Source organism: Hydractinia symbiolongicarpus, chromosome 2 (assembly GCF_029227915.1).
Source record: "Hydractinia symbiolongicarpus strain clone_291-10 chromosome 2, HSymV2.1, whole genome shotgun sequence".
NCBI classification, from domain to species: Eukaryota; Metazoa; Cnidaria; class Hydrozoa; order Anthoathecata; family Hydractiniidae; genus Hydractinia; species Hydractinia symbiolongicarpus.
In genome coordinates this window covers 12,454,594-12,480,444 of record NC_079876.1, presented here as the reverse complement: position 1 = coordinate 12,480,444, position 25,851 = coordinate 12,454,594, and the positions used below count along the sequence as shown (strand labels likewise).

The following is a 25,851-nucleotide window of genomic DNA, read 5'->3' as shown; positions in this document are numbered from 1 at the left end:
TAAATGTTTTGAGAGCCAATAAGCAATGTAAAATTATCATTTGTACAACCCGATAAAATGTGAGAAAATCTCGTCGTGAGGTTCACTTTTTCAACCGGAAGATAACACACGGAACTCAGATAATAACGGAGACTTTTGCGTTACCTCATATATTAAAGTCCTGTATCAGCTAAATATAGAAAAACTGAACAATGCTGCGACGAAAGGGTAAACCAACATATCACACTACTCCGTACGTGTTCATTTAATTATTTCCTTGCGCAGAGCGAGTCGATGATTTTGCAAAAAAAAAACTCAACTACCATGAATTCCATTTTTTTAAATAATAATAAATATATCATTTTTTTAAATAATAAATACTAACGATACATTATGACTGGGATACACTATTATTTTTTTCAATGATTTGCAATGCCCTATGAAGTTCATATAAACCTTGTATTTTAAGTGAAACAAAATCTTCATTTTCTTTCAATTTTATTGCTTTCGATATCTTTTTCTAAACGCGCTTATCTAAGGGTGCGCTTATAAACGCGAATAAAATTTTGATAAGGACTTGTTGCGCTAAACTACGGGTGCGCTTGTTTACGTCATTTTACGGTATACTTGTTACAATTGCGCCTAAAATATTCTTAGCACATATAATTTTTACAACTTTAGCAAAAAAATATTTGAGAAAGTTTAAAACCAGACAGAGTGAACGCAGTAAAACCACGTGACTTTGACCATGCATCTTTTTGTGAATGAAAATGAAACGAAACACCACACAATCGAACATGACGAAAATAATTCGAACAAAAATTGTTTTTCTATATATTAAATTTACAATACTTTTTGATACAAATATTTTCATATATATAAAATTATGTACATTATAAATAAGAAATTATAAACATATAAAAAATAATAAAATGTGATAACGAATTCTTTTCTGGTCTAAAAAGAAAAGATCACATTACTCAAACAAATCCTGAATAAAATTATTTTTGTTTAAGAACACCGCAGACAAGAAAAATGCAGAAAAATTCCACTCTCATAAATATACAAATTACGAAGTACCTTACCTGCGAAATGGATTGTCGTTTTTCCAATCGAAACAAATTCTTCCGTTAGATACTTACTTCTTTCTAGCCTAACAAAATAAATATTTTTATTAGTCTCAAATTCGGAAAATTTACGCTCAAAATGTTTTTTAATTCCCATCATGCAACGCACTCGAAATTTCCAATCAATAATTTTTATCGAATTTATCTTATTTTTACAATTAACAGCATGTTTTTCAGCAATCTAAATGTTGCTAGTTTTTACACAAAAGTATAAAACGGTCTGGGAACGAAATTGTATTTTTATTCCCTTGTAATAGCTATTCATAATATATTTGCATCTATTAGTTAAATAATCAAACCTAACAATAAAAAAATTATTAGCAACTAATTATAAATTGTTTATTATATTTCGCTGGCAAAAAAAATACATTAATATTGAATTACTTTATTTTTCAACAATAACTTTACATACGAATTACATTATTTCGTTTATTATTATTTAACATTTTTATTTATATCCATTTCGATTATTATCATCAATTCAAACAAAATAATTTAATATCATTAAAAAATAACATTCTTAACCTAAAACCTTTTTTAAAAATAAATATTCCTTTTTATTTTCAAATTAAAACTAATTACACATTTATTCTTCTTTCTAATTTATTAAATCAACTTAATAACTTACTTCGTATTTTTTTATTTTTCGTCTTATTATTTCCCGGTTTTGTTCATTCATCAATCCTCCAGCAACATCATAAGCTGTTCTTCCATATATATCTTTGATCATCACATCAATATTTTCATGACGCAACAAAACATCAACACATGAGATGTGACCATTATCTGCAGATTCATATAATGGTGTGAAGTTGTGAACATTTCCACGGTTGATGTTTGTTACATCATGTCGACATAACATATCTAATATTGTGTGACGACCACGATATGCAGCCAAATGATAACTGTTTTGTTTCCATCCATCTTCCGCCCAAACATCACTCCCATATGAGATGAGTATTTCCACCATTGATGTATTGTTGGTGAACAGTACTGTCCACATCAATGGTGTGTATTCATCTTCACCTCTCATGTGAACGATGTTCGGATGAATGGATAGTAATTTTTTCAGTTTCTCGATATCGTTAGATTTAATAATTTTCTTGATATCTAAAAATAAAATAATAAATGAATGAATTTATAAATTTATAAAAATATAACTCATGATAACAATATTAAAAAAGGATTTGTTTATTGTGAGAGACTAAAACATTATATAAACATGAAAATATTAAAAAAAGGATGTTAATATTATGATAAATATTCAGTATTAATTATAAAAATTTTAGAATATAAAAACAAACAAATTTAGGGTAATAATATTATTATGACGTCATCATATGCAGATCAAAGCGTAAAACAATTATTGTCTGAAATAAGAATACTTTGTCAACTTGAAAATATAAATAAGAAATTGTTAATATATTTAATTTTTAGACAAGTAAAACAAAAATATAAATACAAATAGACGGAACACAAAATTTAAAATATTAATAATGTGATGACGTCATCATGTATAGGATAATTCGCATTTGGAGACAATTTTTCAAAATATGTGTTTTGCCTATTTCATGCTGACATAAGCATGTTAGTTGAAAAAATAGATATGTTTAAAATGCTTTTGTTTTTAAAATGAAACAAAATAAAAAAACTTCGCGGGTTCAATATAGGAATCTACACTAACAGAAAATTTTGGGAGAAATATTTTAGCAAATTTGAAATAATCCAAAACTACCTACAGAAATGATTTTCTCAGTAGAAAAAAATATTTCTCACCTGGCACGTCTTGTTTATCACAGAATGTTCGATCAAATGAAAAATTTTTACTTAGCCAAGAAAGATATGCTTTTAAAAATAGAAAAATTGGATACAAAATATTCGATTTTGTCTGCATTCATTCCTCTGAGGCGACCGTGCGCGTCAAAGACATTTTTTAACACGCGATCTCAATTTTATGCTAATTGTCTGTATATCGACACAAATATATTTCCTGTTTTCAGAACCACTTCTGTTTTTTTAATTTTTGGTGCACAAGTTTTATAAGAACAATTTTATAAGAACACGAGCCTCAGATATTGACGAAAAATAGAGACAGAACAAGAATAGCCTGGACTCAATCATTTGTTTCAGACCCTAATTCTTAATTTGTTACGAAATAAGAACAATCTAGGTTACGAATTCTCTTAAAATTCTTTCTCCATTCACCGACAATTGTGTTTTCTTGCAATTTTCTCCCCTGCTAAAACTGCGAAATAATTGGCGCGATTATACATGAACGACATTATAAAGCTTCGTCAGCAACAAAACACTCATTTTTTTTTAATCTTTATAAACACAACTTTTCACGTGAAAATAATTTTGATGTATCATTTCATGGGTGTTGACACAGTATGGTTTAATTTAGGCCTGTTCCCAAATTCCTGGTTTTTAGCATGGTTTTCGTTTGGATGGTACTTCGCAACGAGATTTTTGTCTGATTTATTTACCATATCGCAACGGGAAAGAGCATTTTAATAGCTACAGGTTTTTTTTATAAGAAACCTGAAGGGCCTAGTTTCTTACTTGTTGGCTGAAATTCCACGTTTTTAGTTACAAATATTTTTGATTTAGTTTCTTAATTTTCCTAGCAAAATATGGATTTCTTATATCAAATAAATAGCTAGTTCTAAAAGTTTCTTTAATTTTTGGACTAGTTGGTTAAAAAATATAAAAAATATAACCTTTTTCCGTTTCTCAACAACACAATAGTGATGATTTTAACATCTTCAATTAATTGTAAGAATTAATTTGAAAAGTTTCTTAATATTTGAAAATTCTACATGTCGGTTTCTTATAAACATGTTTCTTATAAAAAAAACCGTGTAGCTCGTAATCTTGGTATTTTTAGAAAAAAAACTATGGCTATGAATGTTTTTTTAACTTCTTCGCTTGTTTATATAAAGTTTTAAAATTAACAATAAATTCACAACACATCCTTAAATCAATTCATTTCTTCATATTTAAAGCATCCTATGCTCTAGCATATAAATAAGCTGCGACTCAGAACTGTTTTGAAATGAGCTCTCCAACACAGTGACTATTTACTTAGGATGTATGTCAGAAATAGACGTTTTGGGAAAGATTGAAGTACTTAAAAATTTAGAAGCTTGATTTCATGATCTTGTTTAACAACGTACAGTTCTGTTTACAATACACAACAACTAATAATTTTATGCATCACTACACTGGTACCGTTTTTTGCTTAACTAGTCTCGGTAGTAACAAGGGCAACAAAAAAGGAGCTCATTTTACAGTTCCACCGACTTAAAAGCCGTAGGACTATTCGGGTACTATCTTTAAAATATTATGGAATAATTCTTTTGATGGCTGACAATTTAAATTCACGTCATTTCTTTTTACCGCCCGCCAAATTTAATTACTGCCATTATTAATTTTTACGTCAGCGGCCACTTTCCTAACTGACGGAATTTACATGCTTACATTTTAATGCAGTTTCCTAAATGAAGGCTATCGGCAGCCTATAAAAACGTTTGCTAATTTTCGTAGTAATTTAACATAGCAAAAACAAAATAATTCGATTTTCAAAAATTCGCAAAACAGTATACTCTTCACTTAACGGACACCGTCGGTGTATCACCAAAGTGTTCGCTAATTGGAAGTGTCCGCCTTTTCGAAGGTTTTACATTTTAAGCCGCAAATTAGAAAATAAAGCCGATTTTTGTATCACAAAGGAAAAATAACAAATGATATAATATTAACATAATGATAACGAATAAAACTTTCAATCTTTACAGATCTTTAAAGTCTCTCAAACAAATTTTAACAAATGATAGTCTCTTCAGTTCCTACTTTTTAAGAGGGTCCAGGAAAGGCGTCTTAGTGCATTTAAAGCTCCCATTTGAGCTACGAAAGTCGTGCAAGCACAGCAATCGCCCAACTAGACAACTGCCTAAGATATCAATCCTATTCTCATGCTGGGCGCTAAGCAGAAAGGGTAGATTCACACTTTTATGTCTCTGGCATCACTTGGCCGGGGTTTGAACCCAAGACCTACCGCACTGGAAGCGAACGCTCCACCATAAGACCACCAGTCGATGGATAAATGATCTAGACTCTCCTTAATGGAGGAAAGAGTTTCCTTTTCTTTCTATTGAGATCGTTTGGTTCTATAAGCTGGTCAAGCATTGTTAGCGTTGTGGCAATAGAAACTTCTTTCTTTTTAATCACAGAATTATCACCATCTTCGTCATCGTCAACAGATTAAATCTTATTTTTTGCTGATGACCCAATAACTCAGGATCTGCAACTTGGTGTGCACAAAAAATTTCTGGGTAAGCTTGTACAGGCCCTATATGTTTACTCACAAAATTTGATTGTAAACCGACATGCAGATCCTAAGCTATGGGATTGTCGTCAGTCAGCAGTCATACGACTTCATTGTGCATGCTTATGGAAAAAGCTCTCAAACATTTTCCGCTTAAGGGAATAATGGAGTCGTATGGACCCCTACCGTTAGTTACTTTCGGATTAGTTATTGTCGTGCTGAGCTAGTCCAATTTTAACTCTAAGATACGAGTGTGACTTCGGTAGACAAAACTAATATAATATATCTAGATATATATATCTATATTTAAATAATATTATTTAATTGAAGTTATTCCACTAATCTTACACTGGTTTAGCTTGCTAACATAAAAACATTCAAGTACAAAACGACGATCATAGTTAAAAATTGTGTAATATAAATATATCGTTTTTTTATCCTTGTCTATTAAATCTTTAAACTTTATTTTTTCTTAATACTTTAAGGTCAGAAACTTTCGCTGGAATAAAGTTTTGCGGTTTCGCGGTTTTCGAGCCCTTTCGCAAAAGTTTTTTCCCTCAAAATTTTTCAAAATGCCCCAATTGCGAGAGTTTTTTTCCTGCAAAATTTTTCAAAATGCCTCAATTGCGAAAGTTTTTTCCCGCAAAATTTTTCAAAATGCCTCAATTGCGAAAGTTTTTTCCCGCAAAATTTTTCAAAATGCCTCAATTGCGAAAGTTTTTTCCCGTAAAATTTTTAACAAACATTTATTTAATCCTGTCGTTTGAAATAACGAAATGTCTCGAGGAACAAATGACAAGCAGAAAAAAAAAACGTGAAAAGAAATTGATTAAAAAATAAAAAAAATAGATATATAAATCAAAAAGTTGTCTTTATTATTTTCTCTCCGCGAAAGTTTTTTCTCGCGAAATATCTGAAATTAGGCTATCCCCGAAACTTTCTTCCCGCGAAAGTTTCTGACCTTAAAGTTATAATATTTTTATAGTAAATCATATAAGCTTTCTAAAAATATATACCTTAACCCTATTCGGTCCGGGGGGGGGGAGTGGGGGGGCGGATTCCGCCCCCCCTGTCGGTTTTTTCTTAATAACTCCTGATTGCTTTGTGTTATATGGTTATGATACTTACTGAGTTTCAACATTTATCTATTAGACACTTGCATGCAAATTTTTTAGGTCCCATACCTTTCAGAGGCTTTGATATTGGCCATTACTCGAAACTACCCCTAAAAATCTCTATGAAATCCTTATAATGGAGAAAATAAAATAACTCCTGTTATGATTATCCTTAGAACTTGAAACTTGCAACACAACTTTGCTTCATTAAGAAGAAACATTTTGAAAAATTTGAACACGTGACTAATCCGATTTCCCGATTTTGTCGGATTTTACTCGAAAATCGGAAAAAACCGGTTTTTCGGGCAATTTTTTATCCGATATATGTAAAAACCGGAAGATATGTTAAATAACTTTTATTTAGCTTTCAGAAACTTCAAACAGAATGTAAAAATTCACTCTAGAACAAAAGTAATTATATTTTAAGCAGATAGTGGCATTTTTAACAATTTTTAAGCTTTTGATGACGTCACAGAAAATGTGCTGACGCAAGCAAAATTTTTTTGGCGCCATTTTGTTTCTTTTATGACGTACTATAAGTGTGCCAAGTTTGATTCAATTTGAACAACCCTATGAAAAGTTATTGAGGGGGGGGCGGAATCCGCCCCCCTCCCCCCCCAGTCATAGTATGTTCGCAAAAACCCCGGAGCGAATAGGGTTAATGTATCAAAGAATAAAGTTTTTGTGAATTAAAAGCATTTTAAATTAACACACCTTTTTTATATACTTACGCCGAAAAAGGTGATTAATACATCTAAAAAGAATTTGTTGCCTTAACTTGAGTTTATAAACCATAATTTGATATGTTTATGTGGAGAATTTAGGAGGGAATAGCTATCTAGCCAGGTCAAAATAGTTTAAAGTTTCATTAAGCAGAAAACTTGGTAACTGCTTGTGTAGAAAAATTAAAAATATCCATTATTTTTAAGGTTCCTTTTTGTTATCCTTTTCAGTTATATTGGCTATCCAATATAATATCAAGATTATTTAGGGTGTTGTTTATTGCCCTTGTTGCTTCTACAATTCTTTGTGTAAGTCACTAATGTCAAAAATCAACAGCTCGTTTTTAGCCCCTTACTTTATCAGTATTTTACTTATAAATCAGGACTTGTATTAACTCAAATATCGTTTCCTATGTAAGTGCTTCAAATAATATAATAAATACAAATAACTATATCAGGTAAAAATATTTATTATACTTCAATTAAAATTCTTTGTATCATACTTGCTTATTCGCTTACAATAAAAAAACCCAGGAAATTCATGTTAAAACCAGATAAAAGTAAGGATTGTACACATAAAATGTGGTAGTTATACCGAAAATTATATTACAAAAGTAACCTCTCAATGCAATAACAGAAAATAAAATATAATATTGCACTGTGTATCATGGTTACTTTCATATAAATGGCCGTAAGTTTTAATATAATGTTAAATATTAAATATCCTTACCTTTAAATGTTGGAGGCCTAAAAAAAAATATATATATATATTATATCTATATCTATATATCTATATCTACATCTATATATCTATATCTCTCTATATCTATATCTATATCTATATCTATATCTCTCTATATCTATATCTATATCTATATATCGATATCTATATATCTATATATCTCTATATATCTACATACAGATAGATATATCTATATCTATATCTATATATCTATATCTACATATCGATATCTATATATCTATATATCTAAATTAACCTTACCAGTTATGATGGTATGAAAAAATGCTGTCATCAGATTGACCCACTTGGTTATCCGCAACTACTGAAAATGTGCAAATTTCTCCTATACTGATGTCATCTACGATGAATGTGTTAGATGTAATACCACTTGCCAAAATTTCCCAATCGAAATAGTTGCTTTTCTTTTTAACTGTATATTTATCAGCACTATGCTGCCAACGTAATTCACATGATTTCTCTGACAAACAGAAGCAGGTTATCTTGTCAACCTTTTCGGGAGGATGAAGGCTAAAGTGAAATGAATAATTGATTAGACATGTTTCTATACAATACAAAATCCTAGTTTTTGAAGGGTTTGATATTTTGTAACACCTCAAATACTTTTTTAAGAAAATTTTAAAAATGCTCGCTAAAAATTTAGTAATAAAAACGGGAAATACCATTTTAGGCCAGATGGGTATTATCATTTCATATTCTTACACTCAAAAAAACCCCACTATATTATTTAGCCTAAATATTTTACTCAAGGAGCCGCACATCATAGTATACCTCTATGAAAGAGGTGGAAAAAACAACAACATTTGTTTAACGTGTTAAGGTTAAGATTTAAAACAACACAATAAAACACAGAAACATAATCAGGGCAATTAAACATTACCAACTGCTTACCATTTAAAAATTATCTCTTCCACATTTGCAGTTACAGGGGCTGCTTGAGGATGATCAATATGTTCAATGTTGTTTAATAATTCTTCAAACCTACGGGATCGTGTATTTATGTTGAAAGTTACTTTATCCACACTGTCTTTTGTGTATGGTTTTTCACTGTCCAATTCTTCAGAATGTGTAACAATATATTCAGTTAAATATTCACGTAAAAGTTCTTTGATAATGTGACCAGTTGATAAATACTTAGATAGGTGAATGTTCGATGTTGAAACAATGATCAGGTTTTGTGTAGCTCTAGACATCGATTCCAATGTTAAATGTTTTAATGTGCAGTCGTTGTTTTCAATTAGGCAGATGCACTCACTTGCTTCCATGCCACGACTACCCTCAGGCGTAGTGAGTATGTTGTAGCTTGAATATTGCAAAAGATCCGGGATTTCTTCATTGCTTTTTAAAAGTTTCCATTCAGTAGACTCGTCGTAATGAAAAAAATTCAAGTTTAATAGCTTCAGCAATCTGTAAAATATAGTCATTTGATGATATGTGTTATAAATAAATAAACGCTTAGTATTGTAATGCAAGCAAATGTCTTGAAGAACTAAAGCTAACATTGGAATGAACTCCTTTTCTTCTGTTTTCTTTTCTTCAGGGTGTATCAACAATGGTTTGGTACCTTTTATATTATGACCAATAAAAGCTGCTGAATTAAAATGAAAATTTGTTTCTGTTCTTACAACATCTGAAAGATGTTCATCTGGGATTGCCGTTGCAAGACGATCAATATCAATTAGAGCCTCAAAGTTGCTGTCTATATTTTTTTCTACAAAATCTCTGTAAGGCGTAGTAATCTCTTTTGGTTGTTGTTGCTTCAGTAATTGTTGCTGTGATTGATTTGCTTGTTGTTGCAATTTGTGGGGCTGTTGTACTGGTTGTTTTAAACTGGAAAATAACTTTTGTAGAATATTCCAAAATGTCCCAACGACGCTTGTATTAACCGTTTGCTGGGCTTCTTGCACAGGAAGTTTAATCACTGTTTTTCCTTTGCTTGCTAACTGTTCAAAAGCTCTTAAAAATTGAAAGATCGATTCAGATGTTCTCATCGCCCTTTCAAGCTTATATAACTTTAACCCTGTTTCCTCATATTTATATTTGTCATGCTTTGTGATTGTTTCATGCGAAACGAAGGATCTATGCTTTTCAATGGATTGTGGAAATACAACAATGTATGAGTGTTCTAACCTAGCTTCTGTTTCAAAGTATTTTTTCAGTGATAATGCTTCTTCAATTCCAAGCATCTCACCATTAAATTCGTCAAGTATAAAATGTAGTTGCTTACCAACATGTTTCTCAACTAACGACTTAAACAACTGTAAGGGTGTTGGAACCTTAGGCATTTCTATATCCTTCGCTAACTGGACAATATCCGTAACGATAACATCAACATTGCTCTTGTAATTAAATCTATTAGCATAATTGAAAACGTCTTGTTTTAGTAATGTTTTGTCATCCCAAATTACATAGAAAATGATGGAGTTTTCTTTACAGTATTCATAAGCAAGTTCTAAGTGAGATAACCCTAAAACAGTTTTGCCACTACCTAACGGACCAGTTATAATTTTCTTCTGACATTTGCTATACAAAATTCGAAGCTGCTGTATACTTAGTATCAGTGAACTTATTTGCTCGTGAATATTATCACTAAGTGAAGGAACAGTATAAAGTGCTTTACGTGTGGCCATAAAGCACATTATTTTGCTAACCATTGATATATATTGTTCTTTCGCGTCATCACGGCTGCTTTTCTTGTGTGCATTCTGTAGAAGGTTAGAAAAAAAGTCCAGAATCTTGCTTTCCTCAGATAGTGTTTTCTTACAGAGTAAGTTACAGTTTACACATATTTGAGTATCCTGGCTGACTTTAAAACTTGGTGCAGCTACAACATTAATTATGGTCCAATTACCATGTTTAAAACATTTTTTATTGATGATGGATAATTCCTTAAGGTCTGTCTCGCCTGCTTTGAACTCATCTTGTATATCAATTGCGTTGATTGTATCAGTGTATCTAATGTTTATCAATGTCTTGAGAAACACTAGTAGTATTCGGTTATCATTAGATATATTGCTTTTCAAGGGAAATTCTTCATTTAGATTCAAAAATTGGATATGATCCTTGCTATCATAATGTGTAAATATCGTAAAAAACTGGTATTTTAACTTTAGTATGACATCTTTCATTTTCTGTGCAAATACAGAAGATTTTTGGTTACAGATTGGAGGTGGGAACTGGAGTGGTTCCTCCATGCGCTTGCCATTGATGGTGAAATATTGATCAGAGTAATCTTTTTCATACTCTTCGTATGCTTTGGCTGACATTCTTTTCAGGCTGCCACCACATATAAATTCGATATCTGCTTCTTTTGTTTCCTTGTTTACAATAGACTCTATCTGCTTAGATATCAAACGACTGTTGTGAGTGATGACATTTAAATAATCGGTTGTCGGACATTTATGTATAGTTGCCAGTTCAATATCTAAATAAAATAAATATGCTTTTAGGAAAGGAATTGTCTGCGAAGAAAATATTGCAAAAATTTAAGCTTGTGAATAGCACCTTGAAGAATAATGGAATAAGAAGTATAAGAAATTTTATAATTGATTTGATTTACAGATTTTTTATTGAAAGGCTGAGTTATATATATATTTTTATATTATATTTTTTCGTTTAAGTTCGTTAAAGTTTATTCTACCAATAAAAATAATTTTGTTAGAGCTAACAAGAAAAGAAATAAAAAATGTCAAGGTTTAGGATTTTAAAACAATCATTCAGAAAAACGCAGCTTTCTTTCTAACGAACTTTAGTAACATGATGAGGAAATTCCTCGGAAACTTATGTGAGTAGTTTATTTAAGCAGCACAAATTGAGTATAAACACAATAAAAGATAATAAATGTAATAAAATAACTTACCATTGATCAAAACTTTTTGAGATTTTTTGTTTTCATGGATTAATAAAACTGATATTTTTTTTATATCTGCTTTGTTGTTGCAAATAATCAGAAATAATCTTCCTTCTTTTTCTTTGATAGTGAAATCTTCATCTAAACAAAGTTGCTTCCAATGTTCTGCAGTTGTTGCACTAACAACGCTGTGGACAGTTTCCACAGACCACTTTTTGTCAAATTGTATGACAAGATTTTTCCGATGGTCTTTGTACATTAAATAGCTAAAATGGAAAAATTATTTCGTTTTTAACATTAATGAAAATAGCATTTAAACTAATGAAAACTAAATTATGACTAAGAACATTTTTACCTTGGTACAGCTATTTCATGGTCTAAAATTAAAAATAAATGATACTTGTAAATAATTTGAAAATATTTCAAATGTAGAACATACAGAAGCCACAACAAACTAATATAGCAACTTAATAAACCTATCCTATATTTATTGACATTCTGCAAGGATATTTACGCTTTTACAAAAAAGGAAGAAACATCTAACGAATTCTTCTTTGTCACAAAATTTTATAAGTTTAAAACAGGCTTCTGGTAAACGGCAAGTCAAAGTAAGACTTACCATAATTGTCTTGCATATGCACACCACCTACAAAAAGAAAAATACATACGTCATTTGGCCGATATCACGATACAGACTTTTTATGACAAATAAAACTGTTGCATTGTTTATATGAAATTTAAATTAATGTGTCAACATAAAGCGACTATTTTTGTTATAAATTCATGCTATAGCTTTTGCCTGCCTCACGCGAGCATAATCACACAATCAATATGTTAACAAAATTATCACGTTATAAAATAGAAAGAAATAATAAAATTAATGACTCGTATCAAAATAGCTCATAAGGCATAGACTTAACTGACCTAAAAATGTCTTGATCAATGAGCAGACTCTCCTCCAGCATAACTTTAAAAATTATTAGACTCACATGTTAGAATATTAAAATTCTCAAAAGATGATGGAGAGCAATTGGAACATAAATATAGCCTACTTTCAATGTCAGTAACATGTTTTTCCATTTGTAAGAAAGTTAGAACTGATTTCAGACAATTCCAAGAAGGTGATTTCCTATCCCAGGTTTCCAACACACGTGCTATAACTCCTTCAATATTCCCCACATTGTTAGTATATATTTTGTTTACATCGTTGTAAGGAATCAAGAAATGTGCTAAGTAGCGTATGTCCCATGCTGATATCTCCTGTGCAAGGTACTGATATATTTTTTTTCTGTCTTTTGGTTTAAACGCAACTGAATGATAACCAACTTCCGCTAAAATGTAGACGAAATACTTAAAATTTGTCTGATTTATTTTAAATGAATGTTACAAATATTTACCTTCATTTTCGTGGAAGGGATGTTTTAAGTCTTCCTCTGTTATCTCATAAGACAGTCTTCCACATTTCACCAAACACTTATTGACTGTCACAACAACATCTTTGAAATGAAGATTTGTATTGTTGAACAACCATTCACAAATACAATCTAATACAGGATACTTAATCCAGGAGTTCGAAAATATGCTAGAAACCTTTTCTGAATCATAATCAAACAATGAATAACAAAATTCTTCTCCACGATCTGGTGCAACGTTTGTGTCTTGTATAAATTTTGTACATAAATTGTAGGCTAGTGCCAGTCGATCTGAAAAAAGACTTCATGTGTTAATAATCTGTGGAGTTTCATTGGAGTTGTGTTTTAATATTACTTCAGTTCGTTTACATGAGTTAAAATTTGTAATACTGAAAATATACATTCATTTGGAAAAAGATAATTGTTGTGTTAATAAGTATCATGTGGTAGATTGAATGCTGGTAAAATTTGTGCGTTTGAAGATTGCACTAACAATAGTAAGTCGTTATTTCAATCAATAACATTTGTATTTGCATTTGTTACAACAAGCAAAATACTGTACAGTCCAAATGTAAAGGGTCCATTACACGTAGTAAAGTTGTGAATAGCAAATACCACACAAATACTTCTGCAAGTACTTGTACAAGCAGTTGTGCAAGTTTTTATACTTGCACAAGTTTTGTCAATTTCAAATACGAAAAACAAATGCTTTTGCGCGTACATTTTATTTGAAGTTTACACTTTTCTTTGGCGTACATATTTTCTATAGCAAGCTAATTCTTCAAAATTATTCTACAGGGACAGTAGATTTTTTTAAATCATTTTAAAAAAATCAGAACTTGCACAAGTTGTTATACAAGCCCATGGATAATGGATAATAGCAGCAGCAATAACATACAAGTACTTGCACAAGCACTTGCAAATTTTAATAAGTGTAACAAACCCTTAACCTTCTGCGCACGTGCTATACAAACCTTTTCCTGCAAGTCGGAAGCCCTTTAATCTTTTGTTTATCATAATCATTTAATGATCTTTGCGAGAGCTATGTTGTGAGTGATTTAACAAATGCTTCGCGATAAAACAATACTGTAATTATTTTCTAATAACTGTGAGTTTCATTGTTAAAACTTTTTGAAAATAAAATCCCCTTAGGTATTAGCGCAAAGTAATAAAGTTTAATGATTATTTTAATAAAAATTTTATTATTGCTTTCTTGTCCTATAAAAAATCTATGTTCCACATGTGCAATTTTTTTGAACGGAGGAGGGTGTTACGGAAAGCATATTCTGCGATGTATTTTTTATATTTTTCCCTATAAAGCGGACTATTTAAGCAATAGTCAGCAGTTATATATTTAGCTAGCAAACGTATTTCACCATTAGCTATATATGATATATCATAATAATTATTACGGAGGAGGGTGTTATGACATATTCTGCAAAGTATTTTTTTCCCTTATAAAGCGGAGCGATAGTTCAGTGGCAGTACATTTTAGCTAGCAAACATATTTCACCATTATATAATATGTGATATATTATAATAATCATAAGGATGGATGGATTTAGACAATAACGTGCATCTTGTTTTAAGATCAGAGTCACGATTGCTTGTGCAAGTTATAGTGTGACATAAATAGATTATTTTAAAGCAACGTATTATAATACAGTAAAGTTTATTTTTTAATTGCCTTTGTTTACAAATTCTATAGACTTCGTGCTGAAAGTATTTTCAACATCGTCACATGCAGATTATTCAGACAATCTGCAGAATGTGTGTTTGGTTTAGCCTTTCTTCGTCTCAAAATAAATAATGAGTACATTGGTAGATATTATACGCAGAGCCAATTCATGTGCGAGATTATATGAGAAACTAGCCAAGGCGGTAAAAATTTTATTTATAAAGCGGGTTGACTGATTTTTAAAAGAATGTCTTAACCCTATTATACCTGAGCTTTTTTGGCCCTTTTAACCCTGGGGGGGGGAAAAGTGCCCGCGGGCCATAAATTCTGAACCACTGGTGCTCAAGTGATGAAACCTGGCTCAATTGGAGAATGTCTTAGTACAAACTCAATCCAGGTAAAAAAAGTAATTTGATGACGTCATAGGGATTAGAAATGACGTCAATTTGCTGGATCAATATTTCCTTCAAATCTGGTCAGGTTTTTGTCCCTAGTAACCATATACCATCGTAGCAACAGCTTGGTTACCTCTTAGTAACCAACACATGTAATAAATAATTATATACTGAATACAACATCTTATAACATTCTTACATGAATCTCAACGGTTTTCAAAATTCCAAAAAATTTACCCCGTCCAAAAAAAGCAATACCCCCAAAGTACAAAATTATTCCAAAAATTTTTTTTTTTTTATCAGAAGCAATAATAAAAGTTAGGAATAGTCACAAAATTTTAGCACTTAATCACATGTGTATCTAAAGTTAAACAAGGCTGCAGGCACTTAGTCCCCCCTAGGTACAATAGGGTAAGATCTAGTGCTCATAATGTTGTATTTTTTATAGTGTAGTTAACCCTTCCCGTCCCGTTCCCGGACTAGTCCGGGATATTGCTGCACTAAAATAATCCCGATCTCGGACAGGTCCGGGATTTCACTAGGACCACTTTGAACGGCCCTCACGGCCGCCCTGTATCTTTAAAACTAACAAGATCGATTTTTTTAACACTAGAATAATTTATCTCTCATTTGCGCTTGATCTGACGATTTTTAAATTCGGCTACCGTAAGTTATGCAGATTTGCTTTTAAAAATTAAAACAAAGATGGCGACTGGATTTAGAGCATGCTGTGGCTCTGGATCTTCGCCTTTTAGCAGCAGTAATGCATCATTTGGCTTCTCTATTAATGAATTAAACCTTGAAGAGGATAGCGATGAGGATGTAGTAGCAAGTGATGATCTAATTAACAGATTATTTGGCCGGAGTGATAGTGATGACGAAGATTTTTTTGGATTTTCTGATGGTGGGAAAGAATTTGTTGATGAAAGTTCAACTGATAATGATGAATTGGCAGAACCTAGTTCGAAGAAAGCTAGAAGGGAACCAAACCCTCATGGTTGGAACATGGGGCAATGGAAATCTGGTGACAAGAAGTTACAAAAGTTGCCCCATTTTGCTGCAAATCCTGGAATAAATGTCTGAGGATGAGGATGCCGACGAACTTTATTTTTTCAAACTGTTTATCACCAATGAAATTATTTATGATATAACTACTGAAACTAGTCGCCATGCTCATGAATTTCTTAAAAAAGCTGGTGATGGTCTTCCTTCCTCTTCAGACCTGGCTAGATGGCCAGTAAATGGAATCTCCACTGAAAAAAATGTCAAGGTTCTTGGCTTTGACTTTTTATTTCGGCATAGTAAAAAAGATTTAATAAAGTCTTATTGGTCAACAGACACTACTATTTTTACTCCATTTCCAAGAACTGTCATGTCAAAAATGGATGCTTTATCATAATTATAAAGATTTCATTGGTAAATATATTCAAATGATGTCTGAATAGAGAACTGAGAAACTGATAACGTTTTAGTATATACATTATGTTTTATATATCTCAAAATTATGTTTTATATATTTGATAAGAAGTTCCTCTTACATTCCTTTTATTTGCTGGTCTAAAGCACTAACTAAGCATAGGTTGTGGTCCATTGAGCACAATCTAAGCATGGCTAATAGACGGATTGGCAACTTTCCTTTTATATACTTACAATTCTTACTGAATTGTCTATTACCGGAGTCGAACCGGGACTTGATAATGCTTTATGACATTTTTTAAAAAAGGGAAATACCTTACATGCATTTTAAACATAGTATATGCTTTAAATTAGTTGTTAAGGTTTATTTTAGACTAATAAAATTTACGAAAAATGTGTTTTTTTGCTAAAAACGCCTGGGATCAGGGACATAATGTGTTAAAAAATGCCTGGGGCGGGAAGGGTTAAGGTTACTGTAAAGGAAAAAACTCAATTGATGAGTAGTCTCAGAAAAACCCTTATAATTTTCTCCATACTTTTATATCTGTTTAAAATTTTTTTGTTTCTGAATGCTTGATGAAAAACTTTTTTGATGGTGTTACTTTCGTGAGATGTTAATTTTCCAGAAAGAAAAATTTTTCACCGTACATTTTAAAATGGCTTCTTTTTTCGAGCGCGTGGTCGCAGACATCTCGCTTTCGCACCATAATATTCAGCATAAATTAAATTAAAAAAGGTTCCCGGTTTTTTTTTCTAATAATGTTGTTATAAAATTACTTGTAATTATACATAATCGTCATAATTCGCTAATCAGTAATTTATACAAAAAAATCCGGGAACCTTTTGTACATAATTTATTCAGCTTTCCATTACCGAAAATTTTAATGAGCCATAGGAAGCTTTCGGAAAAAGAGACCACAAACGTAAAGATGCGAAAATTTACTAACAAGATATTTGTTTTTAAAGATTTCTGTAGGTGTTATAAAAATGTGTGAACTGAGTATGCAGAGAGATGATATAGATATAAATTATGCATATCTTCATTTATTTTTTTGCAATGTTATGTTAATTGAATTTCTGCGCCCGAAGGCGCAGGAAACTCTTTAAAAACGTCATTTTTTCTTTTGGAGCGCTTTTTGAGAAAAAATTGACCCTGGGATTTCACGTTCCTCTGATTTTTTGTTATCAAAATTTCATTTTAAGCCAAAATTGGTACAAATACAAAGAATAAAAACTTGAGCGCTACAAAAGACACACGTAACTAGAAAACGTTTTTGTCGGTGATTGTATTGGAAATTGGTATGTTCTTTTATTTAATATAAAAATGTACAAAACGTTATTTGGTGTGTTAAGTACAAATAATAAAATGAGAAGAAATGAGAAACTTTGATCGCATTCACCAGCTAAAATGACATTTTAACAGTCGCAATATTTTAATATGGAAGTTCATTTCCTGGAGATCTCTTTTAAAAGAACTATCTGTGAAGTGCGCTAACCAAATATAAAAATTTGATTGCTTGATAGATCACCTGCAAGACGTATTTTGTTCAGCCATTTTTGTTTGAGTTCTTTCTTTTTCACAGACAGGATTCTGTGACAACTTACTTCTTCACACTTCTCTGATCGATTGGTACATCGAAACGCAAAACAACTAACCATTTTTTAAAGATTTAAACGTAAATTACATACAAAAAGCGATTTAATGTAAGCTATAGGTCTTAACATGAATGTTCTCTGTGCTCGCCTAAACTTTCTGCACGATGTGATGTCATTATTTATAACCAGGTCCAGTCCTAAATGAAATCGTACCTGTCTGTTTTTTTTATGAGAAAAAAATTGAAAGGTTAGTACAACAATTTTAAATAAGGAAAACAAGTGAAGTAAGTTTTTGTTGATTTCTTATGCTTTTCTGAGTACGTACAAAACAAAAAAGAAAAAGTGATTTTTACTAGAGTTCCCCTTCAAATTTCATTTTAGGCCAAAATCGGTTCAAAAATCAAAACTATACTTTATTTTCGACAAAATTTGGCACAGTTAACAAAAAAAGTATGCTGAACCTGATGGTGACATCAAATTTTTTATTTTTTGCCACCTAAACGTTTCTGGCCAAAATTGGTTAAAAATTAAAACTATTTTATTTTTGACAAAATTTTGCAAAAAGCACAAAAAAGTATGCTGAACATGATGGTGACATTAAAATTTTAATCTTTTGCCACCTTAAATGTTATTTTAGGCCAAAATTTGTCCAAAAATTAAAACTACTTTATTTTCGACAAAAACTGGCACAGTTAATAAAAATAATATGCTGAACATGATGGTGGCATCACAATTTTGATTTTTTGTCAACTAAATGCTGTTTAATACCATAAACGTTTCAATCGCAAGAGTTTCAACCATGAATGAAAGGCTATCTTTTTTGTTAGCAATTTCTTTTAAAATGTGAGCTTATTATGACACGTTTCGTTTTGTTTGCGTTTGTTGTAAGATATAATGTCCCTTGTGTGCTTTATCTTCAGAGCTTCATGCACCAAACCTCTTCAAACGTTTGGCACGATAACACAACGAATTAGCAGGTTGTCATCAAATATTTTGGTACTAAGCGGAAATTCTTAGAGCCCTGAGGGCTTTTTGTTCCTTGTTTGAAACACTTTTAGCTTCGAAAAAAACCAAAATTCATCAATTAATTTGTCAAGAAATGTTGGTTGACGCTTGTCGCTGACTGCGCACATTAAAAATGGTGGACAAAATATTTTTTTCAAAAATTCTTGGAACTCTCATAAAACGTTGTGAATAGCTAAAATTCAATGAACTCTGTGTAAATTACATACTTCGTGCTGTCCTTTAACCACCTCGTTAACAGTTCTTTATCCAGACTAGAGGATTGGAAATAATAGACCCAGGAAATTTCCATGTTAAAAAAATATGCCACCCTAATACGGCCACATACATTTTAAGTGGATTTTTTAATGCTTTAAACAATGTAAAGTTTCAGTTAAATAATAAATATTGTAATAAACAACATGTTGTTATTGTTTGCTTTGACATTGTTCCCTTTCCTATCTTTAATCGTGACAAAACAACCACATGGTTGTTCTCATAATAAAAATGGCCCCTGGGTGGGTCACAAACTGAGCTAGCATGGTTTAGTGGACTGGAGATGAATGCGAAGCATTTTGGGAGTGTTATCAGTTGGCATATAAGAATGCTTAACTCCCTCTATCACAGATTATACTATAATGACAACATTTGAGTGTCTATTAAGAAAATTAATTGGTGGCTGGTTTAGGGCAAAGTGGCAGCGAATGGGTGATTTTGGCTAAGTTGTTGTTTTCTCTGTTTACCCAGGACCAGACAATAGTTGTTTATCATAGCCGTTAACAAGTTTCGAAGGTAGATGTAAACACTGGCGGTATATGGGAGAACACTCTAGCTAAATTAGGTGCATTTTGGAAATTTATTCTGCAGACTTTGATTCTACTTTTTATTCCATTTTATTCTAAGTTTTCAACAGTGTAGAGTTTGATTGGGACGAGGATAATTTGTCTGATGATGATGTCGTAGAAGGGCCAGCTATGCAGATCAAGACAGAATGGGTAGTGGAGGCTATTAGGAAAATGAAGATTGGCAAGGCTGCAATAGTATCAGGTATTGTTGCAGAGATGGTAAAAGCATCTGGATATATTGGAGTTAAGCTTATTACAAGTCTTGCTAACCAGATTATAAAGGATGGTGCTATTCCGAGTGAGTGGCAGTCGAGTGTAATAGTGAATTGTTTCAAAGGCAAGGGTGATGCATTAGAAAGGGGTAACTATAGAGGTTTGAAGTTGGTTGACCAAGTAATGAAAGTTATTGAAAGACTGATTGATAAGTTACTTAGAGAAAGAATTGATATAGATAAGATGCAATTTGGTTTTGTTCCAGGGCGTGGCACTACAGATGCAATATTTTTACTCAGACAGCTTCAGAAAAGTATTTAGGAAAGAGAAAGAATCTCTATTTTGCCTTTGTAGATTTAGAGAAAGCTATTGATAGAGTGCCATGTAAAGTTATTTGGTGGGCTATGAGGAAATTAGGTGTGGATGAGTGGCTAGTTACGATGGTTCAGTCTATGTACAGCAATGCTAGAATTCGTGTCAGGATTAACGATTCACTTAGTGATGAATTTAGTGTAAATGCTGGTGTACATCAGGGTTCTGTACTTAGTCCTTTGTTGTTTATTCTAGTCTTAGAAGCGCTGTCGATGGAGTTCAGAACAGGTTGTCCATGGGAGTTATTGCATGCAGATGATTTGGTTCTCATAGCAGAGTCGATGGAAGAATTAGTTGAAAAGTTTGAGAAGTGGAAGAAAGGACTAGAAGAGAAAGGGCTGAAGGTAAACACAGCAAAGTCTAAAGTCATGATAAGTAGCATTGCAGCCAAGTGTGACCTTGTAGTTGGAAAGTGGCCTTGTGGAGTTTGCAGGAAAGGGGTTGGTAGTAACTCAATTTTTTGTCAGACTTGCAAGCATTGGGTACATAAGAAGTGCAGTAGTATTAGTGGAAGGTTAAGAGCTGGCATACAGTTTGTATGCAAGCGTTGCAAAGGTGAGATTATAGAGAATGAAGTATTTCCAGCTTTAATGATGTACAACAGTGGCTCGTTAGAGATAGTTAAGAACTTCTGTTACTTAGGTGATATGTTGGGCAGTGAAGGGGGTGTTGGATGAAGTGTTACTTGCAGGATAGGTTCTGCTTGGAAAAAGTTTAGAGAGTTACTTCCTTTATTGACTAGCAGAGTCCTGTCAATTGAGGTAAAAGGTAGGTTGTATGAGGCCTGTGTATGAAGTGTTATGTTGTACGGTAGTGAGACATGGGCAGTGAAGCAGGAAGATCTTGACCATTTAGAAAGGAATGATATGAGAATGGTTAGGTGGATGTGTAACGCCAGTCTGAGAGACAGAAAGAGTTCAGATGAGCTAAGAAGCAGGCTAAGTCTCCGTAGAATTAAAGATGTTATCCAGATAAGAAGATTAAATTGGCTGGGGCACTTGGAAAGAATGGAGGAGGATAATTGGGTAAGAAAGTGTAGAGACTTGATAGTTCCTGGGGCAAAGCCCAGAGGCAGACCGAGAAAGACTTGGCAGGAGGTTATAAGGACAGACTTGATAGAGAGGAAGTTGAGTTTAGATCTAACACAGTCTAGATCAGATTGGAAGAGGGTCATTAATATATCCCGTCCAACCCATGCTAGCATGGAAAACGGACGTTAAGCCGAGAATGATGATGATGATGATGATGAGTGTTGCTAATGATTTTTTGAAAAAAATTCAAATATTCGCTTGAAAAAACCCACATAGAACCCAAAAATGTCAGAACAAAAAAAAAAAAGATTCACCACAAAAACACTCAATGATTCACCACAAATTGTTTAAAAAAGTATAAAAATTAAAATGAACTAACATGTGGCAGTGAAGTGCTTAAAAGAATTGTTTTTGATGGTTTTTAATAAGATTTACTTGATAAATAACTTATACATAAACTTTATTAACTCCTTTCTCTTCAAGGGCATGCTTTCAACTGTTGTCCGCCATGGTGTTGCATTTCGGGAATGCTCCGGGCGAGTTTGGGCGTGTTTGGAAAAGTGCAGGCAGTTTCGGCGGACAACCGCCAATTTAAATCGAAAAGTATTGTTACTGATATTTTCTTATAGTAAAAGTTCTTTATATAAAGTGTTTTATTAATCAACATCAACGCTTTTGTGGAAATGGTCTATTATAAGGGGTAGCAGAAGTAATTGCATATAGAGGCTGATTAGTTGACAACCTTCTTATTTCAACTGACAGAAGGTCAGAATAGCATTCTGGCAGTTGTGAGTGTTTTCAAGCCATCCCACTTTCTTGCATAGGCAGATTTTAACCATGTTCTAATTGATTTATTAGGATTGGATTGTGTGTTCAAACTGACAGGTTTTCTTGTTGTTATTTATACAATAAGTTTCCCTGATCTTTTCAATTTCTCGGGTGTAATTATTTTCTCTAAAAGACAATAGTCTATTACGAAAGTAATTATTTATGCGAGTTGCGTGTACGCTGAATGTTACATTCGGACTGTACTGTAATAATCCAATTCTTAGAAAAGTTTGTAAATCCGTATTTTAGAACTGTTTTTATTTATTTTGCCTACGAATTAATTGTTATTTGGCCAGAAGAAAGAATTCTCAGAAAACTGTCACATTTAAGAGTCAATAGTTCTTCATTCTTAAACTTTTAAAACACAATCTAACAAAGCTTTTCTATCGCCGTTCTTAAATTTTTAAGTAAAGTGGGCAAAATCAATAGGTACTTAAATCTTTGCTAAATTTTATTTTCTTTTGTTGATCTCTTGACAACTGTAGCAATTAAATACAACAGTGGGAAACACGCAGTTCAGATGAGCTAATTAAAATTCGCGAACAAGACATAAACTCTATTGTTTTCAACATGCAAAAATAGCTCATGTTTTTAACAATAGGGTAAAAACAACAAAAGTTCTGCTTATGTGAAGGTGATAACTATGAAATACATGTAAAGTTGCATTCGAGCAGTACTGTAGGTCTAATAAAAAGTGAGAAATAACAACAAAAGATTGTCATTCTGCCGGACATGTTTTACTACGAGTAATCTTATGATATGAATAGGTTTTAAACTCGATTTTCAGTTTGATTAATACAAATTTATTGTGTTTTACTGTTGTTTAAATTTTAAAATCATTTTTACCTTATCTTACCTTATTTTTACCTAATTCCAGAACATTTATTTTCAGGGAAAAAATTCCTTTAAGAACATGCGAATATAAAAAAATCACTTACCATAATCCATTTCTGTGTTCCTGATTCTTTGCACTTCCTAAAAAAGTTTCACATAAAAATTAAAGACTGGTCATATATACAAGTTACTTTTGTTTTCAGCATTACAGTGCACTGTTAATGCTTAAAACAAAAGTAACTTGTTGCATTTCTTATTTTGTAATCTTGCAAACACTTGTGCTTATGTTTATTTGTTACGTACTCTTTTATAACAACAAATACACTAGTTACACCCGATTTTTTTATTTTTTTGGTTGTTTTAATGCAAAAAATTAATTTTCTAGTTGCATTGGAAGGATGTATTACTCATAGTTGGCAGTCAACACTCTATTTCTATTTTGCAAAACACACCAGGTTAAGACACAAGTAACTTAGTAAGCGCCGTGAACTGTGCCACACGATCATATGGAGCGCTTTAGTACAGGTATGCAGTAAGTCATAAATTAAGTGAACAGGACACACATTATATGTAGTGTTGCGGCTTTTACATATTTTTACAGAATAACTTTCCCGCAACGATAGCTGAAAGAAAAACAAAGTTTACAAACTGGTGTTACCCTGTCATAACAAAAAGGCTCGATAAACATTTTCTTATTTCGCAGAATAAGTTCCCAAGAAATTTCAAAAATTAATTGTCACAGTGTGTGGGCTAACCCCTTACTACATGCAAATTGTGCCCATATGTGTAATTGCCATTCCCAAAAAACAGTCCTTTGTTAACACCGGGTATAGCGCTTAGTACAGTTAAACAGAGCTAAAAAAGCGTAGAGGCGTAATACCCTTTTTTAAAAAAACAGCATCGCAACTTCAGTTTGAATAAAAACAGGGGAAACAGCCACATCCAGCTAAAAATATCACTGAGCCATTTTATTTTGTGAAATAAGTTTTCATGATAGTAATAAAAGGTGTACCTAACTGCATTTATAATTATTGATTAAGAATTTTGTTGTAGCCAAACTGGAATTGGTTACTTTCACTCTATTGCTATAGCTAAAGCATTAACTTCTTTAAAGAGATAGCTAGATAGCCATGCACCAGAATAAAATAAAATAATGTTGGCTAGGATAAAAACTCTTGTACCAACAGTTCATTGCTCACTCAAAAATATACTCTATTCGTTTTTTTACATTTCATTCACTAGAATCTATCTACTCAAACATTCTGTATAATAATTAATTATTGTTGTGTGTAGCCAAGGCTTGGTAAAGATATAATACCTGGACATACAACAGAACATTCTCTAACAAGCAGTCAAGTCATTTCAACGCCTGGACACACACACATGCCTAGAACCAAATTGGGCATGCGTTTTTCAGGTCTTAATCTCGTGAAATCCAATATCGTTCATGCAAAATTTATTTTTTACGACTCACACAGTTTGCTATCTCCCCAAATTTTGTCACATGTCCTGGGTTAACCAAAGACTGCTTTGAGATTCACACGCCCATATTGAATCTAAGCTATGGCGCCATAATAAACACTAAGCTACAGTGCCATAATGGTAATGTTTTTGTAGAAATGCAAGAAGGGAATATGATACTAACTATTGAGAACCACCTTGTTTTCTTCACAGCCAATAAACATTTACTGAAAGGAATGATCACACTCACATATGTGGTACGTATCAGTGCTTGAAATAAATAAATTTACGTTATTTAAAAATAGACAAGCTCTCACCTTTCATGTTCTTCTGTGTGTTGAAGCTAGCTAGCTATTTTACAGTAGCTTTTGCGTCTTTAGCTGTTTAAAAGGTATTTCAGTACTATGGTAAAGAAAAATTTCAAAATAGCTACACTATGCTACTTGTGTAAAAAAAGAGTCTGTCCTTGTGTAGGCTGGATTGAGAGTGAACTTTAAAACTTCGGGTGTTGTGTCAAGATTAAAATATTCACGCTAGTGGACTTATATGGCTTACTAACTTATTTTGTTTTACAATTATATTTCAGTTTACTTTTTTCGTCCTTCACCTTCGGCAGCACAGTTGACTGTAGCTACAAGTAAAGGGCGATCTTGATCACAAGACCTCTTCATGCCTCTCTCAGCCGTAAAGCACTCATCCACAATATAAATGTCTTTTTTATCTGGCTTGATGATAAAAAAGAAAAAAAATACACATAGGGATTATTTTAATATGAAAAGATATTTGTTGAAATATTTTCAGCATGGTAATTTTAGGTAGCCCATACAATCAACCTTGCCTTCACGGTCGTTCAATATATCCACCATGGGTGAGAGCCTCTAATCTAGGGAG

At 32.3% G+C, this 25,851-nt stretch overlaps 1 protein-coding gene across 2 annotated transcripts; it reads right to left on the bottom strand.

Moving 5' to 3' along the window:
- Positions 1-786: 786 nt before the first annotated feature.
- Positions 787-25,851, bottom strand: LOC130629467 (uncharacterized). Of its 2 annotated transcripts, XM_057442679.1 has the most exons (14): positions 25,552-25,851; positions 25,278-25,362; positions 23,604-23,640; positions 13,275-13,580; positions 12,930-13,208; positions 12,497-12,523; positions 12,233-12,254; positions 11,887-12,143; positions 8,919-11,451; positions 8,271-8,537; positions 7,998-8,014; positions 1,735-2,216; positions 1,065-1,132; positions 787-936 (listed from the first exon to the last, which is right to left on the bottom strand). In XM_057442679.1, the coding sequence occupies exons 3-13, from the start codon at positions 23,611-23,613 to the stop codon at positions 1,118-1,120; spliced, it is 4,215 nt and encodes a 1,404-aa protein (XP_057298662.1). In that variant the 5' UTR covers positions 23,614-23,640; positions 25,278-25,362; positions 25,552-25,851; the 3' UTR covers positions 787-936; positions 1,065-1,117. The 2 variants fall into 2 exon arrangements, with proteins under 2 accessions (XP_057298662.1, XP_057298663.1); XM_057442680.1 differs by lacking the exons at positions 787-936; positions 1,065-1,132; positions 7,998-8,014 and having other exon boundaries at positions 2,076-2,216; positions 25,278-25,838.